The sequence below is a fragment of the Uloborus diversus genome, chromosome 5 (assembly GCF_026930045.1).
Source record: "Uloborus diversus isolate 005 chromosome 5, Udiv.v.3.1, whole genome shotgun sequence".
Taxonomy (NCBI): Eukaryota; Metazoa; Arthropoda; class Arachnida; order Araneae; family Uloboridae; genus Uloborus; species Uloborus diversus.
The window spans coordinates 166,908,248-166,928,461 of record NC_072735.1 but is presented as its reverse complement, the minus strand read 5'-3'; the positions used below and the strand labels follow the sequence as shown (position 1 = coordinate 166,928,461).

At 35.1% G+C, this 20,214-nt stretch overlaps 1 protein-coding gene across 1 annotated transcript in view; it reads left to right on the top strand.

Moving 5' to 3' along the window:
• The window catches only part of LOC129223261 (homeobox protein caupolican-like), a 65,425-nt gene that overhangs the window by 29,840 nt on the left and 15,371 nt on the right, over positions 1-20,214 (top strand). Inside the window, exon 5 of the mRNA XM_054857826.1 lies at positions 442-676. Coding sequence (XP_054713801.1) covers positions 442-676 — 235 coding nt within the window. The remainder of the gene's footprint in view (positions 1-441; positions 677-20,214) is intronic.

Genomic DNA, 20,214 nt, shown 5'->3' with positions numbered 1-20,214 from the left:
TCCAAAAGCAGCCGTACTTTTTTCCAGATTTTCTCTAGCTCCGATTATTTCAAATGACCATTTTCCAAGTTTAAAACCATTTCGAGATTGGAAAAAAAAAAAAAACGCCAATTCTACTAAAAATGATTGGCTCTTTTTTTATTTAAAATTTTGAGTTATAATAATCTTTATACATAAAACTCCTGTTCTTTATGGTAATTGAGTTAATTAGTTGTTATCAATAATTTATTTTAATAATTAATGCTATTTTTTTCAACAATTTATTTTAAAATGTTTTTTTTCCCTTATAATCAATAAAAACAAATAAATATGTTTGACGAAGCATCGGAATGGTATGATACGAGAATGGTCGACTTTCGACCCTGGATCCCTGCTTGAAAAACACTGTAGAAATATGATCCACTTCCGACTGTGATGCGTGATTTTTCTCTCCATCCTCAGGTCTCAACTTGGTTCGCGAACGCCCGTCGCCGCCTGAAAAAGGAGAACAAGATGACGTGGGAGCCGCGCAACAAAGCCGAATCCCACGACGACGACTCGGGCAAGGAGAGGGACACTGACAAAGAGCCCGACGCCGAACAGCCCGCCGCGGGATTCCGGGAGGAGAGTTGCGGCGAGAAGGCGGACCCTCTCCGGGGGATGCAGGGGTCCGCTTCTTCCTTGGCCGACGGATCAGGCAAGTACACCACTTCATCCTATGTACTCCAATTCATCCCTTTGTAGTTCTGGAAGGGAAGAAAATTGCGAGTTAAAATCTCAGGGCCAGACTTTTGTTTCAGGTAGGGTTTTAGAAATGTGTATAAGATACGATTTATTAACAAAACACACACACATATATAACAAATTAGTAAACTAAATAGAGTTAGTTACTCATACAACGCAAATTGCAAAACACAGCCCCAAACATTAAGAAATTCTAAATTATAGTTCAATATGATATGGTAGTAAGAAGTCAATACTAAAGAGCGCTGAAGGCATTGTCCGCAGTGTCATTAAATGAGTATAATTTGGAGTAAAAACACATAAATATATATTAAACAACATATTATTTATATTTAAAAAATAGCACTATATGCACAAGTAGTATAATATTTCACATAAAACAGTAATTTGTTTCTTTGACTCAAAATAAATAAATAAACAAATAAATACAAATAATTTTAATAATAATAACATTATAATTCGCATAACATTTTATATTATGAAATCACAACACAAAAAGAAAAATATACAAATAAAAAATAAATAAAATAAAAATAATAAAGTAAATATGATCAATCACATTGATTAAAATCTTTTTTTCCTATTGATTTGAATAACACTAGGTTATTTAAACGAGGGATACTACTTCAAGGGTCTTAACATGAGCAAATGTAAAAGATGACGTATCTATTAAATGAAGAAAAAAAATTCCATGTGTACACTACAGAACTTCACCCCCGTTAAATATTGGTTGTCTTTTTAATAATCCTAAAGAATAGATGCGTGTACTCATATATACGTGCAATCAAAGTTATACTTCTTAAATTCATATTTTTGTGGCACTTACATAATCTGTTAAGTATCGAGTTTGTCAGTTTCTAGTTTAAAGAAATTTGACGGTTTTTTAGTGTAAGATATTCAAAATCTGAAGGAAAACGCTGTATTGTTTTGTTAGAAACGATGTTCGCCAATACGGGGCCTCCGCGATCCCCGCGAGAAACATCGCAGAAGCCCCGGCCAATAACTTAATTAATAATAATATTACAGATTAAGGCACCGAGTTAGTGCAATTCGTCAATAAAAATAACTTCCTTTTTAAAATAAAATTAAAAAATAGTATTTATAATACTTGGGTGAAAAAAGTATAATGAAAAGTATTTTTTGCGATAGTTTAGTAAAATTTCGGAGGGGGTTTAAACCCTAAAAACCCACTCCTTGAATATGGCCCTGTAAAATCTAAATGTAGAGATGTATCAATGTTCAATGAAAAATGGCTTTTAGGAAATTAGCTCTGGCTGGAGTGATTCGAAAGTATCCTTACCCCCTTTTATTTTCAACATAATGACAGTTGTGGTTGAATGTTTGTTACATACAATCAGGGACCGATCAAGCCAAACTGATGCCCAGGTCCTGAGTAGATGTTGGTGTCCCCATCCCCACTTGAGAAAATCCGCGCAATTTTAAAGTCAATGTTTCATACTAGAAACCTAATTACTAGAAACTACATTTTAAAGGAACATTACTACATTTGAAAGGAAATCTGGGATTTGAATACCAAACACTTGATAGTCACCAAACTAATCACAGTTAAAATTGCCTCTTAAGACGAAAAAGAAGTTAAAAAACAATTTAAAACTGCAAAAAAAAAAAAAAAAAAAAATCTTACTAATTCTGACATCAAGCTTTAAAAAAGCTTCTGTCTGGCTTTAATAGAGGCAAATGTGTCGATCAAAGAATCGAAATCTATTTTTGATGTCACATAGTTTTCGATGGTCAATAAGGAAAACGCCTGTAAATTATCCTGAGAAACGCAGCTTCTCAAATGATTTTTTACTCTTTTCAAAAATGAAAAGGAACGTTTACTGGAACAGCTGATGATAGGCAAGGTAAGAAGTTGCAGGGGTGAATCCACATTCAGAAATGTATGTGTAATGTTTAGTGATCTTATCCTTTTAAAACCTTCTCCAGGAGAAGGGTTACCTTTTGCAAAAATTTGAAAGTGTGTTAATCTTTCTGTAAAATGTTCATCTATGTCATCCGAGTAATTATTTTGAAGCTCCAGAGCTAAGGGACAATGACTTCTTCACGCAAAATGTTTTTAACTTTATGAGGTTTTGAGCTGATTTTTTAAAAAAAATGAGCCTCCTCTCCCTTAAAGTTGAGAAAAAGTAAAATGAGCTTTAAAAATAAAAAAAGGAAGTAAGTAAGTGAATTTAGGTTAGGCTATTTTGGTGCCCCTAAATTTGTGGTGCCCAGGTCCGCGGACCCGCCGGACCGTGTGTTAATCAGGCCCTGCATACAATTACCTTGAAGTCTTAAGAGTCATTAACATCGGTAGAACACCATCCAAGTCATAACATAGCTGAACTCTGATGTTCTCGTAGATGTTTTGCGGCAAAACATCTCCATGTCCCCCGAAACTCGCAAAACATCTACGGGAACATGGCGCAAGGTTCTGTTGTATTACGACATGGATGGAGTTCTACTGATGCTTATGACTTTTAAGACTTCAGGGTCATCGTGTATAACAAACATTCAACCATAATTGTCCTAATTTTGAAAAAAAGAGGGGGTGAGGGTACGCCCAATTTCTGACCACTTTGTATTGAAATACTAATAACTGAAGGGGAACTGTAAAATCTGACCACGGAGAGTGGCGGATGAACTGGAAGCGAAAACGGACCGCTTTATTTTGTAATAGGTAGAATAAGCGAAAACGTGCAAGCAGAAAAATCACGTGTTCTCATTGGTTCTACCAATTACAAAACAAAGTAATCCGTTTCCGCTTCGAGTTCAACCGCCATCTCTCCGCTGTCGAGCTATTCCACAAAATCGGTTGTAACGTTGTTGACATGATTAAAGTAGCTCTTAGGTCAACTAAGCTTTAACTGAAGTATCAGTTGCTGCACAGGACACCCTTCAAAGACTTCAATATGCTAGGTCCTTGTTTCATTGAATGAACTTGATAAAAAACGTGGGTTCTACCTCTACATCAAGCAATGAAATTTTGAAGATTTCCAGAAACAATAACGCCTTTCCACGGAAAAACAGACATTTTATCCCGCATGTGACAGCTCGCATATTTAATTTAAGAAATATATTTAGGGTGAATGAGGAAAATCTTGTTGCTTAAGAAATCCCAAACGTATGTGTGATTTCTTAAGCAAAACAATTTGTTCGTTACCTGACAAAATTGTTATTTTTTAATGAAATATATGAGCTGTTACTTGCAGGACAACATGGCGGCTGTTTCGTAGAATAGTCCTATTTTAAAATTTTTATTTTTTTGCACAATAAGGACGTATCTCATAAGATACGTCCGTTACTGTGGCAAAGATGTTATTTAGATACTGTTTCTGGCAGTGGCGGCTCTTGCTTTGAAAAAGTGAGGGGGCCAGATCATAGGTGCGCTCGCACCCCTGCCCCCTCCCCTTCTCGGTGTTTAAAAAGGAAAAATATTTTTTTTAAATATTTTTTTAATATTTAAACTTTCTGAAAATAATTATTTGTGTTAAAATACGTGTGTTGAGTTGATAAAATTAAATTAATTTTAAACTCCAAATTATCATTATGGTACGCTAATTACTTGAAGACAAAGAGTCAAGAAAGGAGCAAACGGTCTAACCTTGTGCAAACGAAGGCTTCTTCAGGAACTGTGTGTTGTTTATTTTACATAGCCTGAACATTTAAGCTATGTAAAATAAACAGCATACAGGCAGAGTAACGGTCTCTGCGAATCCTGCTGTAAATGTTGAAGTTCAATGCATTGGTGTTGAGGGAGAAAAAGAACAGATAATCCCCTGCTGCGTATAATCCTAACCTCATCAATTTTACAGTTTTTAAACAGATAATCCGCGGATTATGCACAGGAAGACTACAATCGATTTTTTTTTTCAAATTTCAAGCACGTACGTACAAAAAAGGGGAGAAAATAAATAAAAATATAAATTATTGTCTGAAAATAGTGAGGGGGCCCAGGCACCATCCGGCCCCTCCCACGAGCCGCCACTGGTTTCTGGAAATCTTCAAAATTAATTGCATAATATAGAAGTAGAACCCATGCTCATCATAAAGTTACTCCAAGAATCTAGGATCTAGCATATTTGCAGTTTTTGGAGGATATTTTTTTGCAACAATTGATTGTCTTTGTAACTTGGAATTGTTCCAGCACCTGATAAATAGACTCATAAAACCCGTTCAAAGTTCTTCAAGTTGAACTTTCAAATTTAAACTTCCATAAATATACACGAAGAAAAACCAATAAACGAAAAACAAAATATTGCACTTGTTTGCAACGAAAATTGCATGTACGTACTTTATCGTTGCAAGGAGCTTGATTACTAGAAAAACATTTTTCTTACCCAAGCCACGCCTTCTGCGAATATAAGTGTGCTCCGAGCTTTAATATTGGGGATATATGGTGGACTCATTGATTTTGGGTTCCCATAGACTATGAATGTTGCAGGAGTTACCTTGACGACTTGATCCTTTGCGGTGCAAATTTGGTAAAGATTAAAAAATAATTCTTTGCCCCTTCCCATTAGTTCAAGAACTTTATATTTCTACACGCTTGAAAAACGTAATGATGCAATAAAAAGTATATCGTTTATAAGCAAAATATTTTTGTATCATTCGACACACTTACTTTTTTTTTTTTTTTTTTTTTGAGCTAATGGCACCATGTACCCGAGCTCAATATGTTGGTACACTAACCAGAAGATGAAGAGATTAATAGGGAATCGTCTACCCTCAGTTATTTTGGGATGTTTTTCTAAGAATACGGGAGAGTTTGGAGAAATGGGACGGCGGGAGGAGTGGGACAGTGCTGCATTTGTGCCGAAATAAAATGCTAAATTTTTTTCATAGCCTGTCCATTAGTTGTAGCAGCAAGAGTCTAAAGCTGGTACATTTACCAGATACAATAAAGATAATCTTGCACATTTCATTTCGACATAAATCAGCTGTCTCCTCTATAGGAGGAGCTGCAGTCTCTGATCAATGGTTGCAGAAAGAAGTAAAACCTAGACCGACCGGTTTACGTACCTGTCTAATGAGATAACTGCTTTGTACGCGCAAAATTGAACTGTTTTACGTCTTTGATTAATTTCTTAAATCACCGCTAGGTAGCGTATTCAAGATTTGTATCTGCGAATAATAAATCTTTCTCAGAATTAAAAAAAAAAATGTCAATTTTAAATCTACCGGGAACTAAACTGTTTAAAGGTACATCAGAAATGTAGGAAGATAAAAATGTAAAACAAAACGAAGGAAAGAAAGAGATGGAGGGGGACTAAAGGAAAATAACTGAAGTGCTCACAGAAAAAAATTGTAATTTTGTGGTCATGCACTCGCAAAAGATTAAAAAGTAATTTGAACGTGAAATTTGTTTGTTATTTTGAAACATTCATTAGGTCAAAATTTGTTAAACTGAACTTTCTTGATATTAAAATCATGCGAATTTTTAAAACCTTTTGCAGGAAACCGTTATTTTGTATAATTCTTTATAACTGGCACTCAAATGAAATTTTTCTGTTGTGTTTATAAAGAGCTAAATTTCAAAAAGTAAATTCTGTTCCCTCTGAGTCAACTTACCTGAATATTTGTCTATTGCTTAAAGTATAAAATATGATTATAAATATTGTCTAAATCTGAATTTACAAACCCTAACTTCTATCATGTAAGAGGTTTTTTTTTTTTTTTTTTGCGAAATAACTTTACATGCATTGAATAATTACGCGAATTCCATCACAAATATTTGCATAATGGTTTACTTTAAGAAAAAACAATATTTAATCTAAACAACTTTCTGAATGTTGTTACATAATTACTCTTTAATCAACCAGAAACTGCGTAGTGAAGAAAATAAAATAAATTTAAAGGGAGAATAAAAATTAATTCAAAACAGCAGAAAAAGCACATTTTTGAAAATTGGTTTTCACGCCGCAATTAATCTATATTTTTTCCTATAAATACTTCATAGTCACGTAACCTTTGAAGAATTATCTGTGAAATTTCCTTTAATATTTGTGATGAAATGAACTATTGACAGCTAGCCTCCATGGACGTGTCAAGACACACACACACACACACACAAAAAAAAAGTTTCATTCCAGTGCCATTCAAAAACTAATCACTAGATCATTTAAAATGAAAAAGCTCAAATGACCGAAGACCTTATTAGTTAACAAGTTTTTCAGATAACATGATTGTTATTATTTTAAAAATTGTAACGTAATTTTAAAATATCAAAATTTTTTGATGAGAAACCGGTATTTTGACTTTTAAGAGCTGTAAAAAGTTGAAAAATAAATTGAATAAGTGAAACTCGACGTTGTTACAGGAAAAAACTTATTAACTAACAAAATCATTCTGTTTTTTTTTTAAATTTAATTTTATTTTATTTCAATTGGTCCAGTGATGAGTTATAATGGGCACCGTAGTGAAACTTTTTCTAGTCATGAGACGTCCGAAGAGAGTCGCTGCCAACAGCTCATTTCTTCATAAAAGAATAATGTAAATTTCACAGGTTTATCATCAAATGTTATCTACTATAGTGGTATTTTATCAGGTTTGAAATAAAAGTAAAAATTGGAGTTTTATGATGAATTGCTTAAAACTTGCTTGAAACAGTAGTCTATTGAAAATGGATATCTTACAATTGAAGAAAATGATCGTCGAAAGAGGTCACTTTGATGAGCTAATGAAGGATCGGAAAGATGCAGTTTGGAACGTGTTTTGAGAAGTAATGCTTGGTATATTTTCCATTCTTTCTTACTTGTTGAATGATATCAGCGGGAATAATTGCATAGCAATTAATTCGCTATGTGACTTAACACAGGGTTGCCAAACTTAGAGAAAAAATTTGAGGAGCAATTTAAAATTTTGAGGAGCAGCTAGGTATTTTGTATAATAATCAATAAAAATAACTAAAACCACCTATCTAAAATTGTTTTATAGCTTAAAACTGATTTTAGGCGCGAGTATAAAATAATTATTTTGAAATTAATAAAACAGCCTTTAACACTATTTCAATCTTTCAGTATAAGCATCTTTAATTTCCTATATTTACATGTTTGTTATGATAAAAAAAAAAAAATTAAGCTTGAAAACTTTCGGCCGAGAAATACGGAGCAAAAGAACTTCTTCACGGAGCCGCGGAGTTTCACCAGTTTCGGAGCAACTCCGAACCCTGCATGCCTTCCTTAAAATTATTAAAATACTAGTAAATGGTAAAGGAAGGAACATGGCAAAATAAAAACTTTCTGAATGTTTCAAAAATATCTTTAGAAGAGAAAATATATGAACTCAGAAAATTCATGAAAATTAAATACCAACCTTCTGACAAATTGTAATTATTTTAACATACAAGTTTAATTTTAGTTTAAAGTTAGCAAGAGTCTGTCATTCCTTTTGCTCATTTGCTGCTAAACGATGCTACTCTGCACTCGAACTAGATCAGAAATCTAAAATAATCTCTCGTGGGCAGGTTAAATTGCGTATTTTTTGCAAATTTTTTTACTTCATACAGCCGTAAAACTCATAGAAAACCGCTGCTTTGCACCAGAACCAGATCAGAAATATGTACGAAATGATTTTACCTGGGCAGCTCAAGTTATGCATTTTTTGCAAATTCTTTCACTTTATACAACCATTTTCACACATTTAGAAGAACCAATGCTCCGCACTAGAATCAGGTCAAAAATTTGTACGAAACAATCTTTCTTTTCTTGCTCAAATTATACATTTATGCAAAACCTTTCACTTCATACAACCGCGAAATATTTAAAGGAACTTCGTAATATGGCTAACCATATTAGACGACATTCCAAACTTCCGAGATCCCCGATAAAATTTTGAACAGTGTTTCAGAAATTCCCGCAATCTGTTGGTGTGAAACTAAGCCCCGAATTTACTATTCGAATCAGTAACTAAAAAATGGGAAAGGTCACGTTGCAAGAGAAGTGACAAAACAGGGTTAATCCAATCATCGGGATTTAATTTCTTGGAAAAGTTGACAACGTTTAGAAATACTGGTGCTAATGACATGTTTGGCAACAAATCAACTGAAGCATTTAAACAATATTTTTCCTTTTAAAACTTTTACTTTTCATGCCAATTTCCTTGTAAATCTTTCAAACTTATCTCACAAGTAATGATATTGATTTAGACACGCATTTGTACTTAAGAAAATATGTATGAGTTCTGTTCAGCTTGCTTTTAACACTCCGCGAGTCAGCCGAGTGTTTTAACTTGTCTTGTGCTTCCTAATCGGCACTCTTTATAGAAGTGTTTTATAAACGTTTCTGATCTCAGTAGAACAACTTTTGTGACTACTAAGACGTCGCTTTTAATTTTGAAATGTTTCGGTATTTATAAAGGCTTACCCTGGCATAGAGAAAAATATTAATTTTTAGTATAATAAAAAATATTTACTTTTTATAAACCAGTAATTATCTTTGCCGTAGGAAAATAAACATTAGAATTATGTGACAAATAACTTTCCTGTTACAAAAATATCTATTGGAGAAAAAATCGATTAGTTTTTTTTTTTTTTTTTAATACTCTACGGTTTAGCGTTGAACTTTAAACCAAGAATTCAGTATAAAACCAGCTCAATCGATTATTTTTTAAAGGTTCTTTTATTTTATAATTTGATACTTCTTGGAGGACGCTGTCATGCTTCAGTGGTTTGGAATGCATCCTGCTGAATCATGCCGAAAACTGCTATCACTTTTTTAAATAACTTAATCACTAAATGTTTATGTCTCTCTTTCAAATTTTTTAAAAAGTGGTTTGAACTGGTTTTATGCTAAACACGTCTAATGATTGTCACATTATAGCCTGATGTATCGCAGACTGGCAGAGAAAGTGACACAACTCAAACTTTTGGAAAAACGTACTTAGCTATTGATTTAAAATCGAAATTTAATGCGCTTTTATGCCTCAAAACTCGCACAAAGTTAGCTTACATAACTGGTGAGTGGGGGCGTAAAAACTGTATAATTAACAGTAACATATCATTAAACGTCCTTAATATGGAAGAAAAATGTTGGAACCCTATTATTAATGCAGACTGCAAAACCTAAACGAGAAACATAACATTGTAATTTTTTTGTACGTTCTGTAATATTTGAGACGAAATCGCTAAAAACTACTGTTGTATGTGTAGCACATTGATTCTGCAATGCTGTTTATTTGTGTCACTTTCTTTGCTGGGGTGCGACATATCAAGTGCAACTATCTATATATGAGCTACTACGATAAACCGTATAAAAATACTAACTCAAATGATAAACTTGCGGTTATATTTATTATTATTACTAATAATAAAGCTGAAAGTCCCTGTCTATTAGGATCTCTGTCCGGATCTTTGTCTGTCAGGATCTCTGTGACGCGCATAGCGCCTAGACCGTTCGGCCGATTATCATAAAATTTGGCACAAAGTTAGTTTGTAGCATGGGGGTGTGCACCTCGAAGCGATTTTTTCGAAAATTCGATGTGGTTTTTTTCTATTCCAATTTTAAGAACAAAAATATCATAAGATGGACGAGTAAATTATGAAATTATCATAACGTGGAACCGTAACATGGGCACAAGCCAATTGTCGAGATACGAAATTATCATAACGTGGAACCGTAACATGGGTACAAGCCAATTGGCGAGAAAATTCACCATATATTATTTGTCAATATACAGGCGATCCAAAAGATCTTTTAATTTTTCTATTACTGGCAAATCCGTGCGGGTACCACTAGTAATTGACAAAATCGTTCGTAATTTGAGTATTTCTTTTTTTATTTGTACATATTGCATGATATCGTTAAAAACATTGATTAACCAATTTTGCTAAACACGGTGTTGACACGAGAGAAAAAATCAGTGAAAACAAAAAGAGATTATGCGTTAAATTTTCTTAACAGTTGTTCGGTTCTAAACATAGACAGATACTTAACAGGTAAAACATGCTGTTAATCTTAATATCAGAGACGGTTGCCTGTAAACGAATTTCAATCACTCAGCGGGGAGCATTGTTTGTCGTAGGAATAATCTTATTAGAGTCAGCAGCACGTTTGGAGGCGGATACATTTTGCCCACTAGATTGCTAGTTTCTACTCCCAATCTACAAAACATCGCGCCTAGTTTACAAAGTCAGTTCAATGCAGTTGATGATTTTAATTTACGGAAAAATTATAGCATTTTTATTTAAAGTTTGCTGTTTACTTCCTTTTACAAAAAAAGGAAATATTGTATTCGCGAAAAAACTTTCACTCAAAAATCGGACTTAATTTCCATTTTTCTCACCCCCGAATGAATGTTGAGTTTTTTTTCCGACCCGATAACACCTGGATATTAGGACTCGACCGATGCATCGGCCTGGCCGATGCATCGGCGCCGATGGTTCAACAATTTAGCCATCGGCATCGGCATCGGCGGCCGATGCTAACTTGCGGGAAATATCGGCCCATCGGCCTTAAAAAACATCGAAAAGCCGATGGAATTGGCCGATGTTTTACTTTTTAATACAAAGTAAATGGAGTTGTTGTTTTCATATAAAATTATTTACTTAAATTTCAGTATGAATTTCTATTTTTCGTCATCCCTAGAAGAGTTTTTAATACTACATTCAGGTACCAAACAAGTTTAATTATTGCGTTGTTTCTTGCAGCAGGATGTACGTATGTATCTGTCATAAGTCATAACTCAAAAATGATAATCTGTAGAAGATTAAAGTTTCGGATGTGGTGTCTGCGGACATTCCAGTTGTGCACTTCCCTTTTTGTTTTTGATCGGGTGTTCTGAAAAGCCTGTTTACTCATTTTTTGTGGCTATTAATTACTTATTTCAATGCAAAACTAATATAGCGTCTCAGACTGACGATCATTTGTTGATATATTGCCGAATTGGAGACTATGGAAACAAATATGAGATGGCGAAACCGATTTTTGTGTCATTAGATTCCCGTTGAACCGACGGTAATTTTTAATTTTTCGATATTTGTAATATGAATCACAGTAATGCAGTCTTTTCTGTATCGCTTCGGCGGAGTTACAAGTTTGGGGCCCGGCGAAATACATTTTCGGGATCACAGAAGTTGTAAAACATTTATCATTCGCATTTTTGTAACTCATTCGGTGGCCCTATGGTTATGGGGAATATCGCGCATTTGCAACATTTGCTATATTTTAAATCCGCCATTGCACGTCGAAACAAACTCGGGTGCAAGTTTTGAAAGGGTTTTCTGCTTAATGTTTATGATTATTTTGAACTCTATTTTTACGACTATTTTTTGAATTTCCGAGAACACTTGCGTGCCCCTCCTCCCACTCCCTCAATTCCTGAAATTTAACTCTAGTTGTATTTCTGAGTTGTTTAAAACTAACACCATTCATAAAATTGGAGATTTTTTTTTCAAACTTTATCTATTGTTTAGAAAGAATTTAGGGCATTAATGTAAGAAATTAATTAAAGACGTTTTGAATGGTGACATAATTCAGAAATCAAAGGGACTTTTGGACTGGGCGACGTTAAATATGCTCGTGTTCTCAATGTCCTCCAAGTGAAACGATACCTCTGGGGGTGCTTGCACCAGGTAGCTACTAGCTCCTGGACTAGTTCTAAATTCTCATTAACTGTTCGATCCGGTGATGGTGCAGCCATCTATCGGTATATAAAATAATGGAGGCAAGGCATTTAGTATGCATTCCTCGACATAAATACAGTTGTAGTCAGTTGTGACTCTGAATAGGAATAGGAATAGGAAAGAAACTTTTGATTTTTTTTTTTTTTTCCGGAAGTGCTGAAGTAAATTCAGAAACTCTTCCGAGGCGTTGGTGGTAGCTGTTCTGTACTAAAAAAATGAGGCAGAGGTTGGGGCCGAAGTGTGATTTACTCCAAAATCAGAGGGTGACCCCCCTAACCCTACCTCGTCATTTCAAGCATTTCTTAAATATTTAGCGTGTATTTATTTTGGTCAAGAAATGTCATTTTGCGTATTCATCATACTTGTTTCACCTATATTTCGTAAATTGCCATCTTTTTTGCATCATTAATAACGATTGATTTTTTTTCTGTTGTAAGTAACTATTTTTATTTATTTATATAAAATCAATGAATTAGTTATTTTCGTTTTTTACAGAAAAGTTTCAAGGATTTTCTATTATACAATTTTTCAAATTTCAGAAAATTATTGTTAAATTGAAAAATTTAATTTGAACTTGTTTGTAAAGCGTCATAAAAGATTAAACAATCAAATTGTTCAATACTATGTGTGCAAACATCAGATCAAGTAGTATATGTATTCAGTTATTAACTTGGTGTAAATATTGAGTTTGTTTATTGTACCTGCGTTTTAAGAACCTTGCTCTTTTATGGCTATTTTTTTTCAGCAAAATGTATGTCACTGTTATAGCTTTTATGAAAAATGCAAACCTTTCTATTCATAAATTTTAAATAAGTATAAAAAGATTACTATTTTGATTTAATATTGTAATTTATCTGTTACCTTTTTTGTTTAATTTGATGACTAAAAAATGTCTACGTGCAATCTTTCCACTTCAATTGCGTAATTTGTTGACGGTTTCATAGTTCTATTCTTATTATTATTATTAATTTTTAATGATTAAACAACGTAATTTTTTTTAACTATGTTTAGTGTACCTAAATCCATACATTATTACAACATGACTGAAATCTTAGTTATATTCTCAATTAAAAAAAAAAAAAAAAAACAACAAATCAATTGGTTATTAAACAGTCTCTTAGTTTTTCTTCCTTTTTTTTGGCTATTGTTCTTCTCTTTCATCATACAGCAGTTAAAAAAGGAGAAGCATAGCTACACCCTATACATATTGTACGTAGTACGATGCAAATGTTCGGGGACAAGCTGTATAAAATCTTACCCAGAATAATTCACATTACCGAAGCACATCCACCTTCAAAAGGTCGCCTTAAGGGACTATGTACTTCTGCCAGTGTTCATATAACTTTTGGAAACACTCCTGGAAGCGATTTTTCGCTACCTACTATGATGCAGCTTCATCTTCTCCTGACGGAAAAAAGCATCGTCTATGCAAATGTTTTTTTTTTTTTTTTGATGGGAGCAGGTAAAAGTCACACGGAGCTAAGTCCGACGAAACGTTATGTTATTTGTTTGTCATATCAGAGTATTGACCAATCGAACCGTGCATCCTCAACATGAAAGTCGTTTTCTTCCCCACGATGAAGTTAAAGCAGCGGAAGAGGCCTTACAGGAAGTTGCAAAAATGGCTGCCAGTGCTTCTAAAAGCTATACGAACGTTGGCAGAAGTTCATAGTCGTTCAAGATGACAATTTTGTAGATAGATGTGCTTCGGTAATGTGAACCATTCAGGTCAAGGTTTTATACAGTTTGCTTCGAACTTTTAGATCATACTACGTATGTATGAGTTCTCAACTTACTATTTCATAACGTTTTTGAGTGACGCAAGTTTACGCGGATGACATCACAAGAGAATTTGCGATAATTAACTAAGAAGGAGGAATTCAAAATGGAAATTTCGGTTGTCTATATGTTCTTAGGTACATATGCATGTAGAGATGTGCCGAAAAAACTTGTAAAGTTTAAATTGGGTGATCGTAAAATATAAATTAAGGTCGAAATCTGATATATATATATTTAGATTACAATTCCTTATTCGTCGAAAGTAAAGTGAAATGAATCAATGATCCCTTAAATCCCTGACAATCTTATCAATTTATTTGTGTTTGATTTTTTTTTCTTGCCATCGGCCATCGGCCATCGGCAATCGGCCATTTGGAGGAAAACAATCGGCCATCGGCCATCGGCCATCTTTGAATAATCGGCCAACAATCGGCATCGGCCCGTCGGCCAAAAAATGCCATCGGTCGAGCCCTACTGGATATATGCCTAGGAACGTACATACACCCGAAATATCCATTTTAACTACCCCCGAGTTAATTACAACGAATTTTCTCGTCACGTCCGTATATACGTATGCATGCGCGTATGTATGCGCGTATGTGTGTATATATCTCGCATAACTCACAAAAACGGTATGTCCTAGAAAGTTGAAATTTGATACGTAAGACTTCTAGTGGAGACTAGTTGTGCACCTTCCCTTTCGGTTGCATTCGGATGTTCCTAAGGGGGTCTTTTGCCCTTTTTTGGGGGAAAATCATTGTTAATTTCGATGTAAACTCAAGTTGTGTTACAATTTGTTGGACACTTGTCGATATATCGCCAGTCTTTTGGTCGCCAACTTGGCAACAAATTTGGCGATTTTTTTTTCTTTTTTTTAAAGTTTGGTTTCAATTTGTCTACTGTTGATAATTTTATTAGAGTAAACAATTGAATCCCATTAAAATTGCCAATAATGGGGAAACGACATTAAATTGGAGTAAAGGAAGTAATGTGATGCACACATCAGCTCGTTTCTGAAAAAGGAACTAAACCGGAAAGATCCTTTTACAGAGAGAATATTGGAAACGCGTTTGAGGTTTTTTTTTTTTTTGCGTTTATTATATTTCCAAATTCACATTTTGGAGATAAGCACCAATATGGAGATAATCAAATTCCAATGCTACAGTTGAGTTGTCCATTTTATCTAGTCAGTGCAGTGCATTAATGTATGACAATTTAATTTACGGCGAAAACAGAGCATTTTACTTAAAGTTTGCTTTTTTTCCAAAAGGGTCTTTAAACCGGAAAGAACCTTTTACAGGGAGATACACAGGAAAGGAATGGGCATTTTTGAAACGCTTAGGCGTTTATTTCATTTCCAAATTCACATTTTTGGAGATGAACATCGACATAGTGAAATTCAAATTCCAATGTTACGGTTGAGTTGCCTAGTTTATCTAGTCAGTGCAATGCAATTGTTATTTTAAGGTATTTTTGAAGAGGAAAATACAGCATTTTTGCCCAAGATCGGAAAGAACCTTTTACAGGGAGATACACTGGAAAAGAGCAGGCATTTTGAAAATGCTTAAACATTCATTTCATTTTCCAAATTTACAGTTGTAAAATAAGCACTGATATGGAGATAACCAAATTCGAATGGTTATAATTGAGTCGTTTTGTCAGTGCAATGTGAATTGTTAATTTATGATTATTTTGATTTAAGGGCGAAAATGTAGCATTTTGACTTCCTTTTACAAAAACGGAAGTATTGTATTCGCAAAAAAAATTTCACTCAAAAATCGACCTTAATTTCCATTTTTCTCACCCAAAATGAATGTTGAGTTTTTTTTCGACTCGACCACACGTGGATAAGTGCCTAAGAAAGCATGGACACGCGAAATATCCATTTTGACGATTCCCGAGTTAGTTACAACGAGTTTTCTCGTGACGTCTGTATATATGTCGCATAACTCAAGAACGGTATGTCCTAGAAAGTTGAAATTTGGTACGTAGACTCCTAGTGGGGTCTAGTTGTGCACCTCCCCTTTTGGTTGCATTCAGGTGTTTCTAAGAAGGATTTTTGCCCCTTTTTTGGGGGGAAATCATTGTTAATTTCAATGTAAACTCAAATGGTGTTACAATTTGGCGGACACTTGGCAATATATCGCCAGTCTTTTGGTCGCCAAGTTTTGTCGCCCAAGATTGAAAATTACATGTAATAAACTGCATTTTGGCTTGCTAATAATCGAGCTTGGGCCACTGGAGACATTTTATGCGATTGGTTCCAGAGCTTTCCCAAGAAGTAAAGTTATTCAACTCACACAGTTCAGAACTCACTGGAAGAAGAGCTTTTAGGAGTGACAAAAGAGGACAAAAGCAACGAGGATACCAACATCCATGACACAGTACCAAAAACGTTCACATTGAAAATTTTGAGCCATACATTGACAACTGCAGATGATTTCTGATTTTTTAGTGAAGGAAGATTCTATCATGGAAATGGCGCAAGTGATAATAGACGCGTTAATGCTCTGCAAAGAACTACAGAGAAAAATTCTTAATGGCTGCCGAAATACTATCATAGTCAGCTTGTTCTTATATACACAAATTAATTTATGTATTCTTTATGCATATTGTGCATATATATCGATGTAAGTACACATTAAACTTATTATAGAATTAGTCATTAATAGAATGAAATATTTTTTTCCATCTATGGAACCTAGCCCCTATTTTAACACTATTATTAAGTCTCAATTTACGCGGTTTTGATTTACGCGGCATTTCCGTGGAACGTAACCCCCCGCGTAAAACGAGAATCTACTGTATAAGAGTTGGCGTTTTTTAATTGCTAAAACGTTTATTTCATTTCAAAATTCACATTTTGAAGATAAGCACCGACACGGAGATAATCACCGATCAATGTTAGAATGGAGATAAAATATTAGTTTTCTTTTCTGCCCCATTATGAAAATTGTTATATGTTTCCATTATGAAAATCCTTCATGAGCAACGCAAAGCACTGCCTTGATGGGCTCAATTCCTTTCCGAAGGGTTAAATTACTTCGGCTAAGTGTGTTTCAATCAACCTCAGTACATTTGCAAAACTCTTGAGCGTTTTTCTTCTTGTTCTGAACTTGAGTTCGACTTTTCGTTTCATCATCACCAGGGACTAGTAGAATGCAGTGAGAAAATTTCATAACTGTTGGAACCATTCCTGACTTCCTTTTACCCGCAATTTAATGTCATTTGCCCATTACTGGCAATTTTAATATGATTCAATAGTTTACTCTCTAAAAATCACCTACAGTGGCTAAATTGAAATCAGATTTTTAAAAAAATCTCCAAATTTGTCGCCAAATTGGCGACTAAAAGACTGGCGATATGTCGCCAAGTGTCCACCAAATTATAACACCACTTGAGTTTACGTCGAAATTAACTATTATTCCCCCCCCCCAAAAAAAAGGGCAAAAGACCCCTTTAAAAACACCCGAATGCAACCAAAAGGGAAAGTGCACAACTAGACCTCACTAGGAGTTTACGTACCAAATTTCAACCTTCTAGGACATACCGTTCTTGAGTTATGCGACATACATACGCACATACATACATACGTCGCGAGAAAACTCGTTGTAATTAACTCGGGAATCGTCAAAATGGATATTTCGGGTGTCTGTACTTTCCTAGGCATATATCCACGGGTGGTCCAGTCGAAAAAAAAAAACTTATTAATTATTGGGGGGTGAGTAAAATGGAAATTAAGGTCGATTTTTGAGTGAAAATTTTTTCGCGAATACAATACTTCCTTTTTTGTAAAAGGAAGTAAAAAGTTTCAGGTTCTCTATTTGATCCGATATCAAAACTAAGTTTGGTTAAGAGTAATTCACTGTCACCCACTCTTCTTTTAGTTTCGTACAAAATTTAAACTTTAAGAAGCATTCGCTCCATGCATAATATACCCAATAACGCCCAAGTTAGTTTGTTCAATTTTTCATGCTCAAACAACTAGCAATAAATCCTGTATTTACAATCCTAATCTAATCTTGGATTACTAAAGATATGTAAGTACTAAAGTAGAAGAGATGAAAAATCCGGATAAATTAGTGGATTAGTGTCTGGAAATACACCACTCGACTGGTGGTCAGATAGATCAGGAAAGTCCTTTCTTGCATCACACGAACGGTGTTAAGGCAAAAATATTCAGTGATTTTTACTGAATGATAAATTTTCCAATTGTCTAACCCATTCTACGATAGCAATTTACTTTTTAATATTGAAAAACTGAAAATTTAACAAACACCTAGTGTAGATTTTTGTTCATATGTTCTCCTTCATAACGTCTCTGGTATAGTCAGTGAAACAAATTTGGTGGTCATCCGATTCCCTGTTGTTCGCGTAGATGCTGCATGTATGGAACCATTTGCTACAACTTCTATGAATAAGCAATGTTGTCCTACGACGCAATAGTTTCATCGGCTGTGATCTGATGTTAGACAAATTACTGAAATAACATTTCGGTGATGGATTTGTTTTCAGTTGAGAATGTTCAAAGGCTTCTTAAAAAAAACTTTTAAAATTCTTTTAGACATTCTTCGTAGGCCTATTATTAAATTTTGTCAGAAAATTACGTAGTTTAAGCATATATTTTTAATAAATATTTGAAATCAAACAAGATCCAGAATGCCAAGGTTTCATAAGTCTAGAACGCTCAAAACTGCTTTGACGCAATAGCTGTCATTAGCCATGATTGCTAACCTAGTGGTGGACAAATCACTGAAATAACATAGACCCGTTTTGCGTTGACTTTCATTTCGACTGTGCAGTGGAAATCAATGACACAAAAAGCGAGTGGGGAGGGACAAAGAGACCAATAGTTTGTAATGGTCTCCAATTGTCGCCTCTTGATTCATCAACCTCGGCTCTAATTAAAACTTTTGCACACGAGCCGGTGTGCGGTAACGAAATTCGATCGTGTTCCTCCCCACCATTAGGGTCCGGGAGGGGTGGAGGGCGGGAAGGAGTTCCGATATCTCGTGCGCTCCCAGATTGGCAGGGACATGTACCGGAGGTTTTTTCGATTGACTCGTTTGCATACTAAATGCGATTCAATCATGTGCAGCTCGTTTGAGAGCGATATTTCTTCTTCCACCTGTGCGTGACTCGATAGAATTTCATAATTGGGGGAGGCGAAGGGGGGAGAGCGAACATCTCTCTCCACAAACAAACAAAGGGTAATTATCCTTCGGAATCGAGCGCGGGCTTTTTTCGGCTTCCCCCTTTGTTCCGTTCCCGCGAGGCCATTATTATTGTTCATTATGATTGCGGCCATTATTAGTGGAGTGTGACGACATTTATTCTCGTGGTCGGGCCACTCCCGGACGCTTCCCATTGGCCGGACGAGTGCCGGACACGCATGGCCGGGTTCTCGCCACGCAAATAGAATGGCGCTGGGAAATCGCCGACCGTTGCGTGGCATCACGCGAAAAGCGGATGCCCATTAAGTCATGCGAAATGTTAATGCCATTCATATCCTGCGCCCATTACAAAAGGAAAGAAATGGCATTATCATAGGGAGCTTCCGTGACGCCATTGGCCGCCACGCACACGGGCTTTCCTCTATTATTTATTATTTTCATTCCTTGTCACGAAAATATGAAAGGTGGGATTTGGAAACCGGGCGTCAGCCCTTGTCCAATAAAAAAGCGACATCGACATTTCGTCACGAAAGACAGTTCAGAAGCGCCATTTCTTCTTTTTATTCCAGCATTCCACAGTTCAGCGGCGCGTGGCATTTAAAATGACTAGGTATAAGCTTATTTTCCAATTAAATGGAAAATAAATCCCGAGATAGTTTTAAAAGAAGTTCGGAGTGAGGACGATAGTCACGAGGAAAACTGGATTCCCAGAACAAATTACGTCGATTCGCCTATTACCAAAATGGCAGCTTTCAGCAGTCGATTCGGCTTTTTGAGCGTTATGCTCTATTTCAGTGGAAAACTCCACATTCAGTGAAATTCCTATATTTAAGAATTGTCAGTGCAAACTGATCTGTTCAAACTTTTCTTCTTTTTGGAAGGACCTTTCCCGTACGGCATGGTACAACATCTGTATCG